The 18577-nt window shown below is 52.0% G+C and overlaps 1 protein-coding gene across 1 annotated transcript in view; it reads left to right on the top strand.

Annotated features, from left to right (window-relative positions):
• The window catches only part of Stk40 (serine/threonine kinase 40), a 33810-nt gene extending 17063 nt beyond the window's left edge, over positions 1-16747 (top strand). Inside the window, exons 3-11 of the mRNA XM_028790142.1 lie at positions 967-1052; positions 1361-1504; positions 4910-5137; positions 5753-5805; positions 11254-11369; positions 12740-12884; positions 13040-13159; positions 13492-13576; positions 14563-16747. Coding sequence (XP_028645975.1) covers positions 967-1052; positions 1361-1504; positions 4910-5137; positions 5753-5805; positions 11254-11369; positions 12740-12884; positions 13040-13159; positions 13492-13576; positions 14563-14781 — 1196 coding nt within the window. The 3' untranslated portion in view covers positions 14782-16747. The remainder of the gene's footprint in view (positions 1-966; positions 1053-1360; positions 1505-4909; positions 5138-5752; positions 5806-11253; positions 11370-12739; positions 12885-13039; positions 13160-13491; positions 13577-14562) is intronic.
• Positions 16748-18577: the final 1830 nt, after the last annotated feature.

The raw sequence follows: 18577 nt of genomic DNA, 5'->3' as shown, positions 1-18577 counted from the left end.
TTTTGTTTGTTTTTGTTTTTTTTTTTGGTTTTTCGAGACAGGGTTTCTCTGTGTAGTTCTGGCTGTCCTGGAACTCACTCTGTTGACCAGGCTGGCCTCGAACTCAGAAATCTGCCTGCCTCTGTCTCCTAAGTGCTGGGATTAAAGGCATGTGCCACCCCCGCCCAGCTGAGAAGCATGTTTTGAGATAGGATCTATGTAGACTAGCCTGGCCTTGAAGTCACAGAGTTCTGCCTGCCTCTACCTCCCAAGTGCTGGGATTAAAGGCATGCCCTGAACTTCTTATAGAATAGTGTAGAAATTGGGTGAATTGAATGTTTCCAGGAGGCCGATGAGCAGCAGGGCATTCTTCATGGTGTTTGAGGCCCAGCCAGTTTGGGTTGTTGATGACCAGAGCTACAGATAGTATGGGCTCTGGCACCAGGGCCTTAGTAGGACTTTTGTTTTAGGACAGCCTTTGGAACTTAGAGGCACAGCCTAGTTCCAACTTCAGACACTCAAAAAATAGCTTGTAACAGTGCCTGCTACCAGCAGATAGCCCTGTGCTGTTTGTGGGGATGTGGAGGCAAACAGTGATGAGGATGAACCACTTCTGTGTTTGTTGGGAGACAAGACTATAGCTGAGTCCTCAAGGGAGATGAACAAGGGGGGGGACAAATGAGACGATCTATGGATAGTGAAGCCAGGAAAGCCTTACTGTCTAGCCCAGGCTGGCCTCAAGCTGGCCATCCCTGCATGAGCTTCCTGAGTGCTAGGGTCATAGGCATGCACCACACTAGACACTAGAAACTCTTTTTGAAGACTGCCAGCAAAAGCCAGGTATGTATGTATCCAGCAAATGCATACACGTCCACCTCCACTTTTAGAAGAGACTTTTGGGGGAGGGGGGAGCAACCCAGTAGCTATGAAGAAAAGACCTACCCGGAAGGCCTCTGGAAAGTAAGACCATGGTTCTGTGTGCCGTAGGTCCCCGCCTGGGCAACTCACCGGTACCGAGCATTGTGCAGTGTTTGGCAAGGAAAGATGGCACAGATGACTTCTATCAGTTGAAGGTAAGAAGCACAGGCGAGGACCATCATCCAGGGCTGTCCTATGGCTCATCCTCCCTCCTCATCGCCTTCACACCTGCATCGCCTGTGAGCACCAGATGCCCCATTTCTTCTTGAGAAACATTCAAGTTCTCCCTCAGCAGCTCACGTAAGAGCTCTGTGTGAACTATAGGCTGTCAAGACAAGCAGCTGTCATGTATGCTTGTGTGAGGTCAGACCAGGCACAGCAGAAGTGAACTTGCTTCCCCTGTCCAGTTGTTCTCCTGGGTAAAGGGAAGCATTGTTCTTTTTCTTCATATGCTTTCCTGCAGATCCTCACCCTTGAGGAGAGGGGCGAGCAAGGAATAGAGAGCCAAGAGGAAAGGCAGGGCAAGATGCTACTGCATACCGAGTACTCTCTGCTCTCCCTGCTGCACACACAGGATGGCGTGGTCCACCACCATGGACTCTTCCAGGTGAGTGGCCCCCACATTCCTTACCCTGCCTGGCATCTATTAAAGGCACCTCAACTCACCGAGCAGCTCCCAGCTTCCTAGCTTGTGACTCTGGTGTTCCTTCCCTGCTTACTGTCAAGGTCTGGGCAAAGGGATTTGGAATCAGGCTAGGGTCATGTTGGTGCTACAGTGTCCATGATGATCTCATCCTGAAGAATGGCTCACAAATGACAACTTACAGCAGCTGGGCTAGCTTGACAGAGCTGCCTTTCTGAGGGGGAAAAGGAAGTCATTTAATGTCCCCCATGCTCCTTCCTGCTGTGTTGTCTAGATTGGCCAGGCTAGAGTGGAAGACAGCAAGAGCTGGGGTCACCTGTGGTTAGCTCTCACAGTGTGACTGGACCACAGTCCTTTTGCCTTCCTGCGTATTTCAGGTTCTTGTGCAGAGGACCTTGAACATCTGTTGTGTGACCTCAGGCAAATCATTTCAGGTCTCTGAGCCCTAGACCCATAGGGACCATGGGAGAGTCACAGCATCATCTGTCTTAAGGCTGGTTGGCAGGTGCACAGGAGTGCAGCCAGCCCTGGCTGCTGTGACACCTACTCATCACACTGTGTCCCTATCAGTGTCTTCCCAGCCTGGGCTAACAGTAAGCTACCCACTAATACCCACACCTGTCAGCGCCTTATTCTTAGACTTGCCATAGAATCAGCTCCAACACTGGAGCATTTCCCTGAAACAGAAATGAAGTTGATTTTAGTATCTCAATTCTGATATCATTATATACAATTCTGGTATCTTCACATGCCTGGCCTTCATTTGCATTCTTTTGGATGACAGAAGTGACCAAAAGTACCTTGATCAAGTCATCTGAGAATGTTGGACACTGCAGCAAGTGAATCCCAGATCTGACCCTGCAGTTAAGGAGTAATCTGGCTGTTTGGTCCTTCCTCCCGGAGTTCCCCAGAGGGCTTTGCCTGTGTGCTGGCAAAGACCCAGCCTCTTCTGGCCAGCGGGGTCCCAACATTCTTGTTGCACTTGTTTTCTGTCATACTTGGGCTCCCTTGTAGTAAATAGAGTGACTAGGGCAGTAGACCCAGCGTTAGTAACTGACCTGCTGACCCCTGACTGCAGCAGGCCACGGTTAGCTTCCTTAATCCTTGACATCAGGGAGGGAGAGACTGCTAGCTCCCCTTTCTTCATGAGGAACTAGACTCATGCAGTGGAGCTATTTGAGGCCAGCACGGTATTCCTTGCCAGTTACATTGGGCAGTCAGGGTTGTCTACAGGAACAGAGCGGAAGGACTTGTTGACTGGCTCACAGGCTGTGATCCAGGTAGTGCAGCAGTGGCTACCTGAGAAGAGGAAGGCTGAGAATCCAGTAGTTTTTCCATCCATAAGGCTGGATACTTCCAGCTGTCTCAGTTTGCCGCTGAAGGCCTAAAGGATTCCTGAGGGGCTACTGCTCTTCAGTTTGTATTGGAAGGTCTCTGTAGTCTTGACTGGCCTAGAATTCAGTATGCTAACCAGTCTGGCCTCAGACTCAGACAGAGATCTGTCTGCCTTCTAAGTGCTGGGATTAAAGGCATCAGTCCCCCAAGCCTGGCCTCGGTTTCCTTATTGCACATCTTTTTACGTGGGTTACCATGTAAAACACGGCACACAGAGATGACCCTTCTGACGTACGTAGTGGGATTTAGAAGACCCCTCATGGGTGCACCAGACCATTTGGCATTTAGTTGACTCTGATGCAGTCAAGTTGGCCGCCAAAATCATCCATCACCCACAATACTGTGTGACCTCCCAAGTTTTGCAGGAGTGGCTGCTCTTGAACTTCTAGAATCTTATGCCTAGAGTAGTAGCACATAGCTTTAATCCCAGCAGATGAATCTCTGAGTTCAGGGCCAGCCTGGTCTATATGCTGAGTTCCAGGTTAGTCAAGATTATATAATGACCACGAGACTCAAGATGTTACTTTATACAGGGTGTTTCCAAAACCCATCTCTACTCAACCTAAAAGAGGGGACTTCTGCCCCTAGACCAAGCAGAGAGGAGCCACCCAGAACCCCCTCTGACAGGCGATCTGAATTCTTGCTTAGGCTGCGAGGCTAAGCACTGCAAGGGAATATAAATAAAAGATAAAAAATATCTCTCTGGGTTCCCTGAGGGACAAGCCTGACTGCATAGGGGTTGATGTCAAAAGTATCCCCTCTCCAGGAAAAAGACATCGGGACGGGTATGGCCCTCATGCCTCACTGGACAACGACAGGGGGACTGGAGCCATTACAAGGTCCCCTTCAAATACTGGAGGTCAGGCCTCTATCCCCACCTTTGCAAGTTTAGAATTGCCACAGCCCTTCTATACTTAGAGAAGGGAGGAGATGTCAGGGGCAGCCCTGCTTACACACTGTAGGACTAAAATCAGCCATAGGCCTAAAATCAGTAATAGGCCTGTCATACATGTATACAAACACCAAGTCTTGGGTCTCAGTGGAAAAACATTAAAACAGATGGCTATAAGCTAATGTAAACAGGCAGCTTTTGTGGAAATTTACCAGCCTGAGTAGTCATAGACCTTGTAAATAGGTAGCCTTGGCAGACAATACCAACTTAGATAAGGACAAGCGAGTCATAGGCAGAGTCATAGTGACTTGTCCCCTGACCCTTCACCCAGCCGATACCCGGTTCTGAAGATATCTGTATTCCCCCTGAATACCCACACTCCAGTGTCATTCCCTTCCCCACATCCTGCCTTTCTGTGTTTATACTCCTGTGTGAATTAATTATGATTTGAGAAAAAATTTTAAAAAATAAATAAAAAATTTAAAAAAAAAGAAACTTAAAAAAAAAAAGATTGCATAACGAGACGACCCTATCTCAAAAACTGAAAAAACATAAACAAGATGTCTACCTCCTTGGACATGGATAAAGGAGACGTTGGAGTTAGCTAAACTCTGGAACTACAGGAGAAGGAAGACAACCCAGGGCTAGCCGGGCAGTGGTGGCGCACACCTTTAACCCCAGCACTTGGGAGGCAGAGGCAGGTGGATTTCTGAGTTCGAGGCCAGCATGGTCTACAGAGTGAGTTCCAGGATAGCTGGGCTATCCTGGCTACACAGAGAAACCCTGTCTCGAAAAAAACCAAAAAAGTTTTAAAAAAATAAATAAATAAACACCCAGGGCTGACCATGGTCACAGCAGGAAGCCTTCACCTGAGATGTTGAACGTGAGTGTGCTGGGCTTTGCTCTTGAGCTACCTGGTCAGGCTGTCTGGGTCTCTGTCTCTCACACAGACTCCTGAAGGTTTGAGTGACCACCTGTGTGTGCCTTACCGAAGGCAGCAGACATCCAGCCACTTCCCTCTGGGCCTCTGAAGGAGAGCCTTAACTCTTAACTGGCCTTGGCCTGTCTCCTTGCCTCCCAAGGACCGCACCTGTGAATCAGTCGAGGACACGGAGTCTGGTCGGATGGTAAAGAAGATGAAGAAACGCATTTGCCTCGTCCTTGACTGCCTCTGTGCACATGACTTCAGTGACAAGACGGCTGACCTCATCAACCTGCAGCACTATGTCATCAAGGAGAAGAGGCTCAGCGAGCGGGAAACCGTGGTCATTTTCTACGACGTAGTCCGTGTGGTGGAAGCCCTGCACCAGGTGAGGCCCAGGACCCACATGCCCCAGGAAAAGCATCTTTCTTGGCTTCTCCTCAGCAGAAAGCTGCTTGGTCCTGACCTCACCTGGGTGTGCTTTGCAGCTGGGAGTGTCCAGAGGGAGTTGGCTGAATGTCCATTGTCCTGAGTGACACACTGGCCAAAACCAGCCATGGTCCCTGTGAAGGCCGACAGCAGCCCGTCAGAGCTCCAAGCAGTAATTCCCAGTCAGTTGAGAAGCTAAGTTATAGCCATAGGCTATCTGATAGGATTGGGGTTGCCAGGTACCCCAAGGTAAAGGACAAGTGCTTGAGCCTCGTCCAAGGCTCTGTGGGCCAAGCCTGGAGTAAGTAGTTGCAGAAGGGCTGTGGCACTTGCTCCTTGTCCCTACCCCCAGACTGAAGCTTGTTCTCGTCATGGACTACTCAGTGGAGTAGGGAGAAAGATTTCCCCATAAGGTGCTAGTCTGGGAGAAAAGTAGAAGCAACTACTAGGCCACTTCTTACCCACTCCAGATGCATGCTTGATGAGAAGTAAGAGCTACATCCTGGGGGTTCCTGCCTTCCCAGAACCCCAAGGAGCTCCGTCTCATACAAACCATCCATTCGTTGGTTTTCAGAAAAACATCGTTCACAGAGACCTGAAGCTTGGGAACATGGTGCTCAATAAAAGGTAAGTGCCCATTCTTCCTCTGCTTAACCTCAGAGCTGGCTGCACGTCAGCTACGTGTGGGAACTGACTCAGAGCAGTCTAGCATCCTAGAATCCTAGGACTGGATTTCTTGCTGAAACTGGGTGTTCAGAGTCTCGGAAAGAAAGCAACACTTGACACTTGGAGTTTCAGGCTCTTGCCTGGGTCTTGGTGGCAGAGGGGCAGCAGGTTGTTCTTTTAGGTGCTGGTTCATTCGACCATGATTAGGGCAGTGGTGTAAAGACAGCAACTAAGCAAGGTTTCAGAACCCCATGGAAGGAAGAACTGCTCTGTGGGCTCCACAGTCCTGGAAAGACAGCGCTCGGGAAGTACCACCTCACCTGCTTCTCTGAGCCTCTCTCCTTCCCTTTCTCTTCTGGGTAGGTTAGAGGGCAAAATGGCAGCAGCATATGTTTATAGCACAAGTGTCATGGTGGCCATTTGTTTCATGATGTGGTCAGCCCAGGAGAGGTTCCACTGTCCTTGTATAGCAGCCGAAGCCTCAGTGGTCATGGGAAAAGAAGTTGGAGGGAGGTGGGCCACTCGGGAGGGCAAGGGCCACAGGTTCAAAGCTCCAGCCTGATACAGCCCTGCTCTCTGTCAGCCCCTCTCCCCCCAGGGTTGAGACTGCAGACTTATTTCTGGAGTGCAATGCCTACCTCTTGTAGCTTGCCATCTGATGACAGGGCTGCTGACCAGAAAACAAATACCACACCACATACCAAGAACAGTGTTTAGGGAGCTAGCTGCATGCTGGCTGATTAGGAAGTCTGAGCAAAGGTTTGCCAGCCTGAGAGCGTGAAGGGACGAGATACTTAGTGTCACACACTGCAGAGGGGAGGGAAGGAAACAGGAAATTCCAGGACTGCTTTGACCCCATCTGGCTAAGTGAGGAGTTAGGGAAGATGAAGGGGCAGGATGTGGGGGTCGGACCTGGCTCAGAGCCCGCCTGCACTGCCGACTGCGCCTCTTCTCCATTTATTTACTTGTTCAGTGAATTAATTCATGCGTTCAGTTACCAGAGCTCTGCACTTGCTTCTCATCTGTAGAAGTGGAGTGCTTCCACCTTCCTTCGAAGAGCAGCCTGAGATACAAATAGATGTAAAATTGCCAAGTAGGGGTTTACTCTTCCTCAGAACACACCAGTGTCCATTCTAACAGAGCCTGAGGTTTCTGTGAGTGAGAGACAAAAGGAATGAGCCAGGAGCTCCTACTCTCAGATGAGGCTAAGTGCCCCCCAATCTTGGCTGGGACCCAGAAGAGGAAGGCAGGTGTTGGAGGGCGCTAGCCCCCTTGCCCTAAGTTGTGTGAAGAGGGTATTGCCTTAGAGAGGATGAGTTTAGCTTATGGCTGGTTTCTAACACTTGGAAGCCAGAGGCAGGGGCATCACAAGCTTGAGGTCAGCCTGAGCTATATAAGCAAGAAAGACTCTGTCTCATACACACACACACACACACACATATATATATTATGTATGTATGTATGTATGTATGTATGTATGTATGTATGTATGTATATGAATGAGAAAGTGGAAAGCTTGGGTCCTGCTTGTCCTAGGCCTTTTGTGGACATTGCAGAACCCATATCCCTACCAGCTGGACTAGAGTGCCCAGGCTCTTCATAACAGCTGCTTGTTGGCTTGCTGGCTCTCTAAATGAGCATCCCAGGGGTAGTCATGGAAACACACAGTGGGGCTCCTGGCTGGTAACTACACTCATTTGCCAGGCTTTTTTCCACCACGGTTTTTTGCTTTCTCCCTACTCGCAGCCCCTGGTTCTTCCCTCTGGAGCCCTCAGCATAGCTGTAGCAGGTCTCATGAGCTTCAGGTCGCAGAGTGCGTGCTCACTGTACCTCACTTAGGACAGACAGGATCCAGCTTCCTTTTACTTAAGTACCAGGCACTCAGGAAGGGTGCAGGCGAAACATAGAAAGCCCCTCCTATTCCCAGTTCATCCTTAGCATACCAGTCCATACCAGTCCTTTCCCACCCACCCCGCCAGGTTCTTGTGCTAGCCAGTGGAATGCAGACAAATGGGACGAGAGCCCCAGGGAAGGGGACCGAGAGAAGCAAGGGCTGAAATCTAAAGTCTTCCTTGGGGTTATGTGAGGCTGACTGTGGGTTCCTTCTCCTTCCTCCTGGGTAGGCAAGCTGCATACCAATTCCTAGAAAAGCAGAACACTGTGGTAGCCCAGGGGCCATAGCTGAAGCGTGACTCACCCAAAGCAGGCCTTGCTGACGCACATTGCCCCGCCACCCTTCACCACCCCTCGATGCCCTTGCCCTCCTGTCAGGACCAACTGGGGGGTCTGGGACTCCTGGAGAGCTATATGCCACTCTCCCAGTGTGGGTGGTGGTGGCAAGGCAGGCAAGTGTTGCCAAGCTTCAGGAGGTCTCTGGGCTGACCAAGGCATTTCCTGTGGGAGAGACTCCAGGTACCTCTGCAACACAAATGCATGTGCTCCAGGGCCTGTTGTCACCCATGTCAGAGACTGTCTCTCCTGGGCTCTCTTAGGCATACCAGCTGGCAGAGAATGAGAGACTCTTGGCAGTTTCCCCTGTCAAGCCCACTGAGACCATCTTACCCAGTCAGAGCCAGTCCGGTCCTGAGAGTCAGGCTCTGCCGTATTTCCTGTCAAAGAAAAGGACATTTGAGTTTCCCAAGAGTTTCATACAGTGAGGAAGTGCAGAGACAGGATCGGGCCTGGGCATCTGAGTCTCAGACCCACTGCCCTGCTTTGAGCTATCCTTCCAGCATCCTAAGCCTCAGAGACCACAGTGGCCAGTGCAGAAACAGCGCTGTTCTGTAAAGCTGTGCAGTCCTATGTCTGGAGACACAGGAGGCAGGCTCAGAGCTGGGGCATTTGCACCCTCCATATGCAGATGACCCTTGCTGAGACCCTTTGTTTACACTCTAGCCTGCAGGCTACCAAGCAGGCTTCTGCAGGACGTCCTGGATTTGAGCTGGAGCCCACGTTTCAACAGGAAATATGGAGGACAGACTGGCTTTTGTTTGCACCAAGCTCTTTGCCAGCAGAATTCCCTGAAGTAGCTGAAGGGCTCTCAGAGCCTCTTGGATGCAGCTCCTGGGGAAATCCACTTGTAGCCACACACCCTGCCCTTGGGCTCACCCTCCCCCTTGCCCTGAAGACCATTCTAGAAAGAGGTGCCCTCACTTCTCTCACTGCAGCTCCCCAGCTGCCATGCTCAGCCATTAAGCACAGGACACTGCCATTAGGAAGAGACACCCCTCTTCACTCAGGCTCCCCTAGGTCCTTTTGGGGAAGGCTATCCTCCCTTCACCCCCAGCTGTAGACCACACCATGAGCTTCCTAGAAAGGTTCCAAGCCAAAAGCTGCCTGCTTGATGACTTGGGGGATTAGTCTTTCTTCTTTCCTTTTTTTTTTTTTTTTTTTTTAAGGCCAAGGCAGTCTGAAATTCAAGACAAGAGATGAGTCAGCCTGGATAGAACAGAAGGAAAAGTAATTTGGGGCAGGGCACTTCCTAGCGGGTCTGGGGCCTAACAGACCTAGGCTTAGTCCTACCTGCCAGTGCTCTCAAGCTGTGTGACCTCAGGCAGGTCCCTTTACTTCTGGATCTTAGTTGTACTATCTGAAATAGGGTGTTGAAAAGCTCTCCTTCAGAGGTGGGAATAGATGAATGAATGAATGAATGAATGAATGATAAGTGGGGATTAATGAAACAGTGTACCTGAGTCCTGACAGAGGGAGGCATGCTATCCAGGGAAGGCCCAGAGTTAGCTCTGAATTTCTTGTGAGCCGCCTCCATAATTGTTGAGATGCATCTCTTGCCTCAGCTCTGCTTCTCCTCATACGCTAAGAGTCCTCCTGGGATGCTGGCCCCAGCTTACTAGATAACTGTATGGGAGCCACATTCCTCATCTGATGTCAGTGTCACTTCCCAGCAGGACCTGCTGTTCCAAATGAGAGTTGGTAATTGTTGGAAATAGGGCTGGGGCATAGCGAAAGAGCTCTGGTGTGCACAAGTCCTGGCTTTGGCCCCTAGCACAACAGGAAATGAACAAAACAGCCACAAAGGTTGTTGGGAATAGATATCACACTGTCTCATGGTGCCTCTGAAATATGCCTGCTAAGCCTGTGTACATGATGTGGTATGGTTGTAGCCCACAGTGACCTGTTAAATTTCAGGGTGGTGTCTTATGAATGAGGGCATTCACTACACAGTATGAGTTCTACATGCTGAGCCTCCACAAGCCCATGCAGAAGGACCCCAGAACTCTTCTAAAGGCTACATGCTCAAAACTATGAGCAAAAGGAATCCCAACTTGGCAGCCTCACCAGTTCACAATGCCCTCCCTTTCTGGAGTGAACCTTCTCTTTTGGAGGCCTTGAAGCAGTGAAGACCCAGGCCTGCACTGCTGGCCATCCCTAGCCACTGGGCTCAGGGTTGGAGGTGCTCCTAAACAAGGGCTCTTGTGCTATCTCCCAGGTCTACCTGCCCATGGAGGTTACACCACCCTGAAAATGCTAGAAAAGTTCTCCACCTTCCGGTGCTGAGTCTCCTGGGGGGCTTTGGCCTACAGTGGGGTTTTAGAAAGACAGAGTGGTTGAAATTGGTTAACTGTGTGGTTACTCTGTGCTGTGCTGTGACAGCTGTGCTGGCACCCTCCATTCCCATTGTTAGCTCTGAGGACTGTGGGGACTGGAAAGAGTTGAATGACACTTGGACCTAATTGGATCCCCACCACCACCACCCCGCCCAGGCTCCATGGAGAGACCAGAAGTTCCCAGAAAGGCTGGGCTGGGTGCAGGGGAGACAGGGCAGTTGGTTAAGTGCTCGCCAGGCAAGTATGGAGGGTTTGGGTTCAGATCCCTGCATCACAAAGCCTAAAGTAGAGAATAGGGAAAGACATCAGCTCTGGACATCGGCCTTTCTAACATGTACACACACAGACACGCCTAGCTGTCAGCTGGAAGGGATGGCATAGGGTCAGCTTCCACACTCCACTAGGGCATGTGGAACCGTCACATGGACCAGAATCCCCACATGAGGCCTGGCCATGGTGTGCTGGGCTTTCTGCCCAGAGGATGCACAGGCTGTCTCTGCTGTGGTGAGTGAGGCAGGGAGGCCCAGGATGCCCACTGGGCGCAGCCCAGAGTAGGAGGGTTAAGGTCAGTCACCTCTGCTGGTCTTTTCCTGCCTGTGGAAATGAGGGAGGCTTATTGAGGTTCTAGGTTACTCCCAGTCTGGGACGTTGGTAAAATTTCTGGGAATTGTTCCAAGCTCTGAGCTTCAGCTAGAGCAGGAGGTTTAGGGGACGCTGCTGCTGCTGCTGCTGCTGCTCTCCTAAACAGAAGCCTGGTTGCAAGAACAGGAGCCTGCCCCAGCAGTGGATCTGCATTTACCTCTGCATTCATTGCCTCTGCATTTACTCTGCCTCTCATTCTTAGGACCCATCGGATAACTATCACCAACTTCTGCCTTGGGAAGCACCTTGTGAGTGAGGGGGACCTGCTGAAGGACCAGAGGGGGAGCCCTGCCTACATCAGTCCTGATGTGCTCAGTGGTATGTGTGGTCCCCACGTGGGGTGGCAGTACACTCCCTGAACAGATGGGAATCGTGGGGCAGGACCTGGACTAGGTGCTGGGGCCTTCCTGCCCAACCCTGAACAAGCTCTCTGGTCTAGTGGAGGAGGAAGACAGACTGGTCACATGCTCACATCAGGTTAGAGCTAGGAGTGAAAGGGATGAGTGTGCCAAAGGAACACAGAAAGGGCACTTGGGAATGTTCCCCAGTGCCGGGCGGTGGTGGTGCAGGCCTTTAATCCCAGCACGTGGGAGGCAGAGGGAGGTGGATTTCTTGAGTTCAAGGCCAGCCTAGTCTACAGAATGAGTTCCAGAACAGCCAGGGCTACACAGAGAAACCCTGTCTCAGAGGTGGGGGGTGGGGAGAGATTTCCTGGAATGTGACATTGAAGCTGCAGTCTTAACAACTACAAGCATGGTATAGTAGCACATCCAGCACTTCAAGACCCTGTCTCAAAACCCCTGCCCCCAAATAAAGTCATACTACTAACCCCAAAGACAATCAAGACAATCTCACAAAACCCCCTTTTACAGATGAGGACATCAAGGTAAGGTGACCTTTTTGTTTGGCACCTTCAAAAATTAGCAATAGGTTTCCCTGTGACATTTTGTTTTATACTTTGTTCCCGTTTGCCCTCCTCCAGTCCTCGTCCACATCCCTCTGGTCCCTCTTCCTAATCCCCTTTCTCCCTCAAATAGTCCCTCCTGATTTTGTGTCCCATTACAGTCTGCTTTCCCATACCCCCTCCCTGGGGTGGGGACATTCAGACCATACCACTGACAAGGAAGCTGGCAGAGAGGTTAACGAAGTGAATGAGCAAGTCCAGGCAGTGATGAGCACCTGAAAGGGAGGGGAGGGGAGGGAGGAAGAGAGGGAGAGAAAGAGATAGAGAGAATGCTCATCGTCTAGTAAGGGAGCTGGAAAGCAACAGAGACAAAGAAAGGACCCTGGTAACAAACACTGGAAGAACCAGAGATGAGGGTGCTGGACAGGGTGTGAGAGGCTGTCAGCCATGTCCACAGATGGACTGAACACAGGCTCTGTCAGCCGTGTCCACAGATGGACTGACCATGGGCTCTGGGAGCTGCTGTCTGGGTATGGGAGGAGTAGACGCAGGCCTAGACACAGGCACGGCTGATGGAGAAGATGATGCAGAACCCCACAGAGCAGGCCCAGCAGGTGGGCTGCACAGAGCATCTGTAGGGCTAGGGGACTGGTAAGTGCAGGATCTCCAGGACAGTTGCCAGCTGAGGAAGAACTTAATAGGGCCGGAAGCAGAGGTGGGGTTTAGAGAGAGGAGCCGCCCAGGTATGTCCTTCCCCCTGAGTGTGCCTGTCCTTTGTCCTCAGGCCGGCCATACCGTGGGAAGCCTAGTGACATGTGGGCCTTGGGTGTGGTGCTCTTCACTATGCTCTACGGCCAGTTCCCCTTCTATGACAGCATCCCACAGGAGCTCTTCCGAAAGATCAAGGCTGCTGAGTACACCATCCCCGAGTGAGTCCTGCCTCTTGGGAGGGGTTGGAAAGGGATCAACTGGCCCTCTGGGATTTCAGTGAACAGACAAACACCACTGAGTCCTGGAGTCTTGGGTCAAAGCCCCCAACCCCACTCCTCATCACACGGCTGAGGCTGCTTCTTCCTCTCACTAGGGATGGGAGAGTCTCTGAGAACACAGTGTGTCTTATCCGGAAACTGCTGGTCCTTGACCCCCAGCAACGCCTGGCTGCAGCCGATGTCCTGGAGGCCCTCAGTGCCATCATTGCGTCTTGGTAAGGTACAAGGCTGGAGCTCACGTGCTCTGCTGCCCTGCCCAGGAGAACAGCCCTTTTCTCTCTGTGCCATCAGCCTCAGATTTCTAAAGGCAGGGCTAAGAGGGAGTGGGCAGAGTGCAGAGCGAGCATCTCTTGCCTGCTAGACATGCCAGCTGTGAGGTGGGCATTGCCTCGCTGAGTTCTTTACACGGCCCTCAGCAAGACAAGAAGATAGAGGCCCAGAATAGTCAGCCATGTCAGGCAGGTGCTGGCTGGGCCCTAAGCTGGACTAGAGGCAAGCCAGGAACAGTGGGGACCTGTCTAATCTGATGTGGCCACTTTGCCTGCAGGCAGTCCCTATCCTCTCTGAGTGGGCCTTTGCAAGTGGTTCCTGACATCGATGACCAAATGAGCAACTCAGACAGCTCCCAGGAGGTGAGTGGGGGCAGGGGGAGGTCCTGGGCCCTCCTTCCCCAGCCTTTGCAATAGAAAGGTGCCTCTGGCCTGCCTTGTGACCTGTCATGGGAGCCCCCAGTGCCAGGCAGTCATCTGGGCCTCTGGGATGGCCTCTTCCAGCCCCAGTCCCATCTCTCCCTCTCTGACTCACTGGGTTCTCTCTCTCTTCCTGCTTTTCAGTTTTTACATGATTCATTTATCCCTCTTCTCTCTCCTCCCTGGTCCCGAACTGGAGAAAGTGCTGGGTGAGGGGTGGAGACAGAGAAATGAGGGCTAGGCAACAGCTGTGACAGGTTTCAGGGCACCCGAGAGGGAAGCTGGGCTTGAGCTGTTACAGGAACCTGCCTTCCCTGGAGCTCCGGAGCAAGCACTGGGCAAGGAGGACCAGGAAGAGCCATGCGCGGAAGCCTGCCCAGCTCACATTCAGTCCACCCTGAAACTCATGGGGCCTATTTTTATCTGAGGATCAGAGAAATAAACTGATGTGTCTACGGTCACACAGCTTGGCAGCAGGGGAGCTGTACCTTGATTCCAGAATCCTACCTTTCTAGTCAGGACCTACCACTGCAGTTTCACATCGCCTACCTCCATGGGACGGAGCGTGCTTGAGGCCATGGGTTGGAGAGTGGCTTTGCTTTTAACCCCCACATGCATCAGCCTCTCAGAGTTCCAGAGACCCTTTTTGAGGAGACACCCTTCACTGCTACCTTCCTCACATGCACATACCCCTGCATGCCCTTACCCCCACACCCACTGTGCAGCCTGGAAGGCCAGAGGATAGGCCTGTGTGTAGCTAGAGCCTCTGGCAGCCACTCACATCAGCCAGCAAGGTGAGGACTTCAGGGCCCTGTACTCAGCCTCTAGGAAGATGGAGCCTGGATTGTGCTGCCCAGGCAACAGGACCTCAGCAGCCACACTGCTGGACTCCCTGTGTTCTGTCTCACCCTGGTGTCTCTACCGCACAGGCAAAGGTAACAGAGGAATGCTCCCAGTACGAGTTTGAGAACTACATGCGACAGCAACTGCTGCTGGCTGAAGAGAAGAGCTCCGTCCACGAGGCCCGGACTTGGGTACCCAAGCGGCAGTTCGGTAGCATGCCACCGGTCCGACGGCTAGGCCACGATGCACAGCCAATGACCTCCTTGGACACAGCCATCCTGGCACAACGCTATCTGCGGAAATAGTGCCCTCAGCTAGGGCACTGGCCCCAGCACACCTCTCCTCGCCCACCTGAGGCCCAGCCATCAGGCCTGCCTGGGCCCGGGCCCAGCAGTGCTGGACTGATTCTCCCAGGGCAGGGATAGGGACAGCCCAGGTCACAGCCAGGGTCAACAGAGGTACCACAAAGCTACCTTTTGGGATGATTGCTTGATTGTTTTTTTATCTGAGAATTCTAGATAGATACCTAATCTGCTTTTAATCATGACATTTTAATCTACCTCTGTCTCTTTAACCACGCTGTCTCTGGACTGAGTGCCGGGAGGAAAGAGGGGAGCCTACGCTCACAACCCAGGCACTGGAACAGCTGCAGCCTGGCCAGGCCACAGATCCCACAGTCCGTATAAGCTGACCACGCAGCTTGCTGCTGGCCCCCAGTAATCATCCCTTCCCAGCGTCCACGCCCCTCCTCTGGGGCCTGCCCTCACTCAGTCTAAGCTTTGGAACACTCTCACCTCACCTTCCGCCCAAGTCACATCTATTTATTTTTTTACTGAACTCAACTTCTATCTCTAGGTTTAGCCCATGGCCACTTTTCACCCTGGGCCTGGCTGAATAACAGGGCCCACGTGTGTGTAGGCTCCTTTCTTGCCCCCAGGCACCTAGGAGCCCTCTTGCCAGTTCCTCTCTCTGCTCCCCCCACCCCCAGGCTGTTTCTAGACTTGGCTCTCTCTGTCTTAGCGGCTTCTCTGAGGTGCTGTGCATTCGCATGAGTCCCACCGTATCCGTCTTTCACGTGGTACCCAGGTAACGTGGACATAGTGTGAAGGGACCTGTGGCCAACTTTGGAGGATGCTCTGGGCCTCCTGAGGACAGGACACTTGTGCTCAGAGACCCTCTCACCCTGCCACAGAAGTGGTGCCTCTCCCAGAAGACTGGGCAGATACCTATTTGGGGGTAGGACTTGGAAATCTGTAGGGATTGGGACCTTCCTGGCTTGAGAACAGCCCTGCTACCCTTTTTGAGCCGAAATTCTGAAGTGGATGCCCGTCTTGCCAGAAGTGCTGTTCTCTCCAGAATGCCCCTCCCTGCACTGGACTTGGCGTACCCAGTACCGAGCAAAGACCCAGCTCTGGAGGCCTCAGAGAGGGCGATGTCACCCTCCTGGTAGGTAGTCCTAGACCCTTCCTGCCTCATGCTCTCCAGTGGGGAGACCGTGTTTCCTAGAGTGTGAGCTGACCCTCATCCCCTGAAAAGCTGACTCACTGTGAGTGACCTTGGGCAAGTTCCCAAACCTCCTTGTGCCTCAGTTTCCCCATCTGGAAAAAATGGGGCCACCTCTTGCCAGCAGTAGCAGGGCTGCCCATGCCCCTTCCTCCCCATAACCCCATATCCAGCCCTGGGCGCCTGTGCCTCTGTTTTGCTGGGTCTGTGGGAGCCCACCTGAGCCCAGCAGTTAACTCCCCTGGCACTCAGCTCTGCCTCTCATTCAGCCATCTGGCCACTGAGAGTCGGACATGGTGCTGGGGGGTGGGCTCTTTTCTATATTTATTTGATAGCGATAAGTCTCCGAAGGGAGCAGAAATGCAGTCAGCCTGGGCCCCTAGCCCATGGCTGCCCTCCAGTGAGGCTCTGAGGCCTGGCCAAGGCCCTCCTGGGCAGAGCCCCTGGCTAGCCCCTCAGGCCTGACTCCATATGCCCTCCTTCTAAAAGCAATACCTTCAGGTCTGCAGCGCCGTCAGCCAGCCTGGTTCCTTCTGAGGGCAACCTGGGTCTGGTGGTATTTCTGGCAATGCAGATGAGAGGAGGGTGGGCCTGCCCTCGATGCTGTCAGGCACTGAGAAGTCCTATTGTAAAGAAAAACAAAAACAAAACAAAAAAAAAAAAACAAAATGGAAAAAGTCACAAAAAAGTTTGTATAAAGACGTATTTTTGTACTACATGGGGACTCTTCCTGCATGTCAGCAATAAAACTTCCTGATCTGGAGCCACCATGGTCTGTAGCCTGCCTCTGTTCTTGCCTGGCGCTAGCCCACCATCCCTGCCTACAGCCTGGGCATCTGCATTTCAGCAAGGCAGGTCCTGTGCCTCTTGTCATCACATCTTCTGTCCAGCAAGCAAAGCAATTAAGCCATACTGTCCGAAGTGGGAGGGGACCCAGGGTGGCCTGCCTGCTGCAGTGCCTGATGGGAGCTTCTAGCTTGCCTTGACCCTGCTAGAGGCTCAACAACTAGAGAGCCAGATCCTCATGTTAGAGGCCAAGATGCACCCACATGCCTGTTCCAGGGAGCTGGGGTAAGGAGCTTTCCTTTTCCTGTACTACCCTCCCCTCCTTGGGACACCCAGGGGTGCCTGCCTGCCTTCCTGCCTCCTTCCATTGCCTAAGTTTAGACTGCACATTGTATTTCCCAACAAAGCTAAGAAACAGGGAGAGCTTCCTGGCGGAGAGGTAGGCTAGGCCATCCCTGGCTGGACAAAGAGGAAATCCATCCCACAAATGAAGCCGTCCAGATATAGGCCACATTCCCAGGACGGCTCTGCCCCGCCCCTTCCCCACAGCCCACACACTCTACCATACACAGACCCTACTCCATGTGACCCTGGGGGGCGCTACCACGAGGGGCCCTTGCTCTCAGCCCACCACTGCCAGCTGCTGCCCTGGACATGGTACAAATATCTCTGAGGCTGTCTAGGTCTCTCCTGTGTCCTCAGCCCTCAGAATTGGTCTGGTACTAGTTTGTTTTGGTTTTTGCTTTTAGAGATTAGACAAAACAGCCCTATATCCTTAGACACTACATTTCTTTTCCTTCAAGACAGGGTTTCTCTTTGTACCCCTGGAGCTGTTCTGTAACTCACTTTGTAGACCAGGCTAGCCTCAAACTCCTGAGATCCACAAATCTCTGCCTCCTGAGTGCTGAGTTTAAAAATAGATATTTAATCCTCTGTGCCTATGGTTGTTGCCTGTACGTATGCCTCTGTACCACTTGTGCACCTGGTGCTCACAAAGGTTAGAAGATGGCATCAGATCCCTGGAATAGGAGTTACAAACTGAACCCCGGTCCTCTGGAGCACTTCTCCAGCCCCTGGTTTACTGATCGGGCTAAATATCCTTTACTAATTATCAGATTTTGGTTTTTTTTTCCCCAACTCTATAATAAGCAAGCTGAAGTTTCTCCATCCAACAGCCCAGAACACCAGATTCCAGCTTTCTGTCCATCTGTCTGTCTTTTGATTCCCTTACTGCCCAGTCAGGTCTACCCCTGGAGCTGTCCTGGATGAGGTCCATGTCCCTCCCACCTCCATCCCCCTCCTTCTTCCCCATAACCCCCACACACAAGCTCTGTCTTGAATCTGACCGCTTTTCGACTCCCCCGTGAGTGACTACGCTCTTGTCTCTAGCCCTTTCTCCTACCCCTGACAGTCCAGGTGCCACAGGGACCAGAAGGAGCTGTCTAAAATTTAGGTATAGCAGGTGTGGTGGCAAATTCCTATAATCTCAGCTCTCCAATCTGCAATTTTGAGACTAGCCTGGTCTACATGGTGAGTTCAGGCCAGTAAAGGTTTCATATAAGGCCTAGAGGCTGTAGCTTGCCTACCATATATGAAGCCCTGGGTTCAGTTCCCAGAGCAGAACTGCATAAACTGAGCACATGCCCGAATTGGAAGTGGAGAGAGGTAAGAGGAGCACAAGTTCAAGGTCATCCCCAGAAACCATGAAACTGTCTCAGAAACAAAAGATTTAACTGCTTTTGATCAGTTATAATACACTATATTAACATGCGTAAAATGTCAGAGAAGGGACCAGAGAGAGGATGGCACAAT

Source organism: Grammomys surdaster, unplaced genomic scaffold, assembly GCF_004785775.1.
Source record: "Grammomys surdaster isolate TR1022 unplaced genomic scaffold, NIH_TR_1.0 125863, whole genome shotgun sequence".
Lineage (NCBI taxonomy): Eukaryota > Metazoa > Chordata > Mammalia > Rodentia > Muridae > Grammomys > Grammomys surdaster.
Note: the sequence above shows the minus strand (reverse complement) of the source record. Positions and strands in the feature narration are given on the sequence as shown.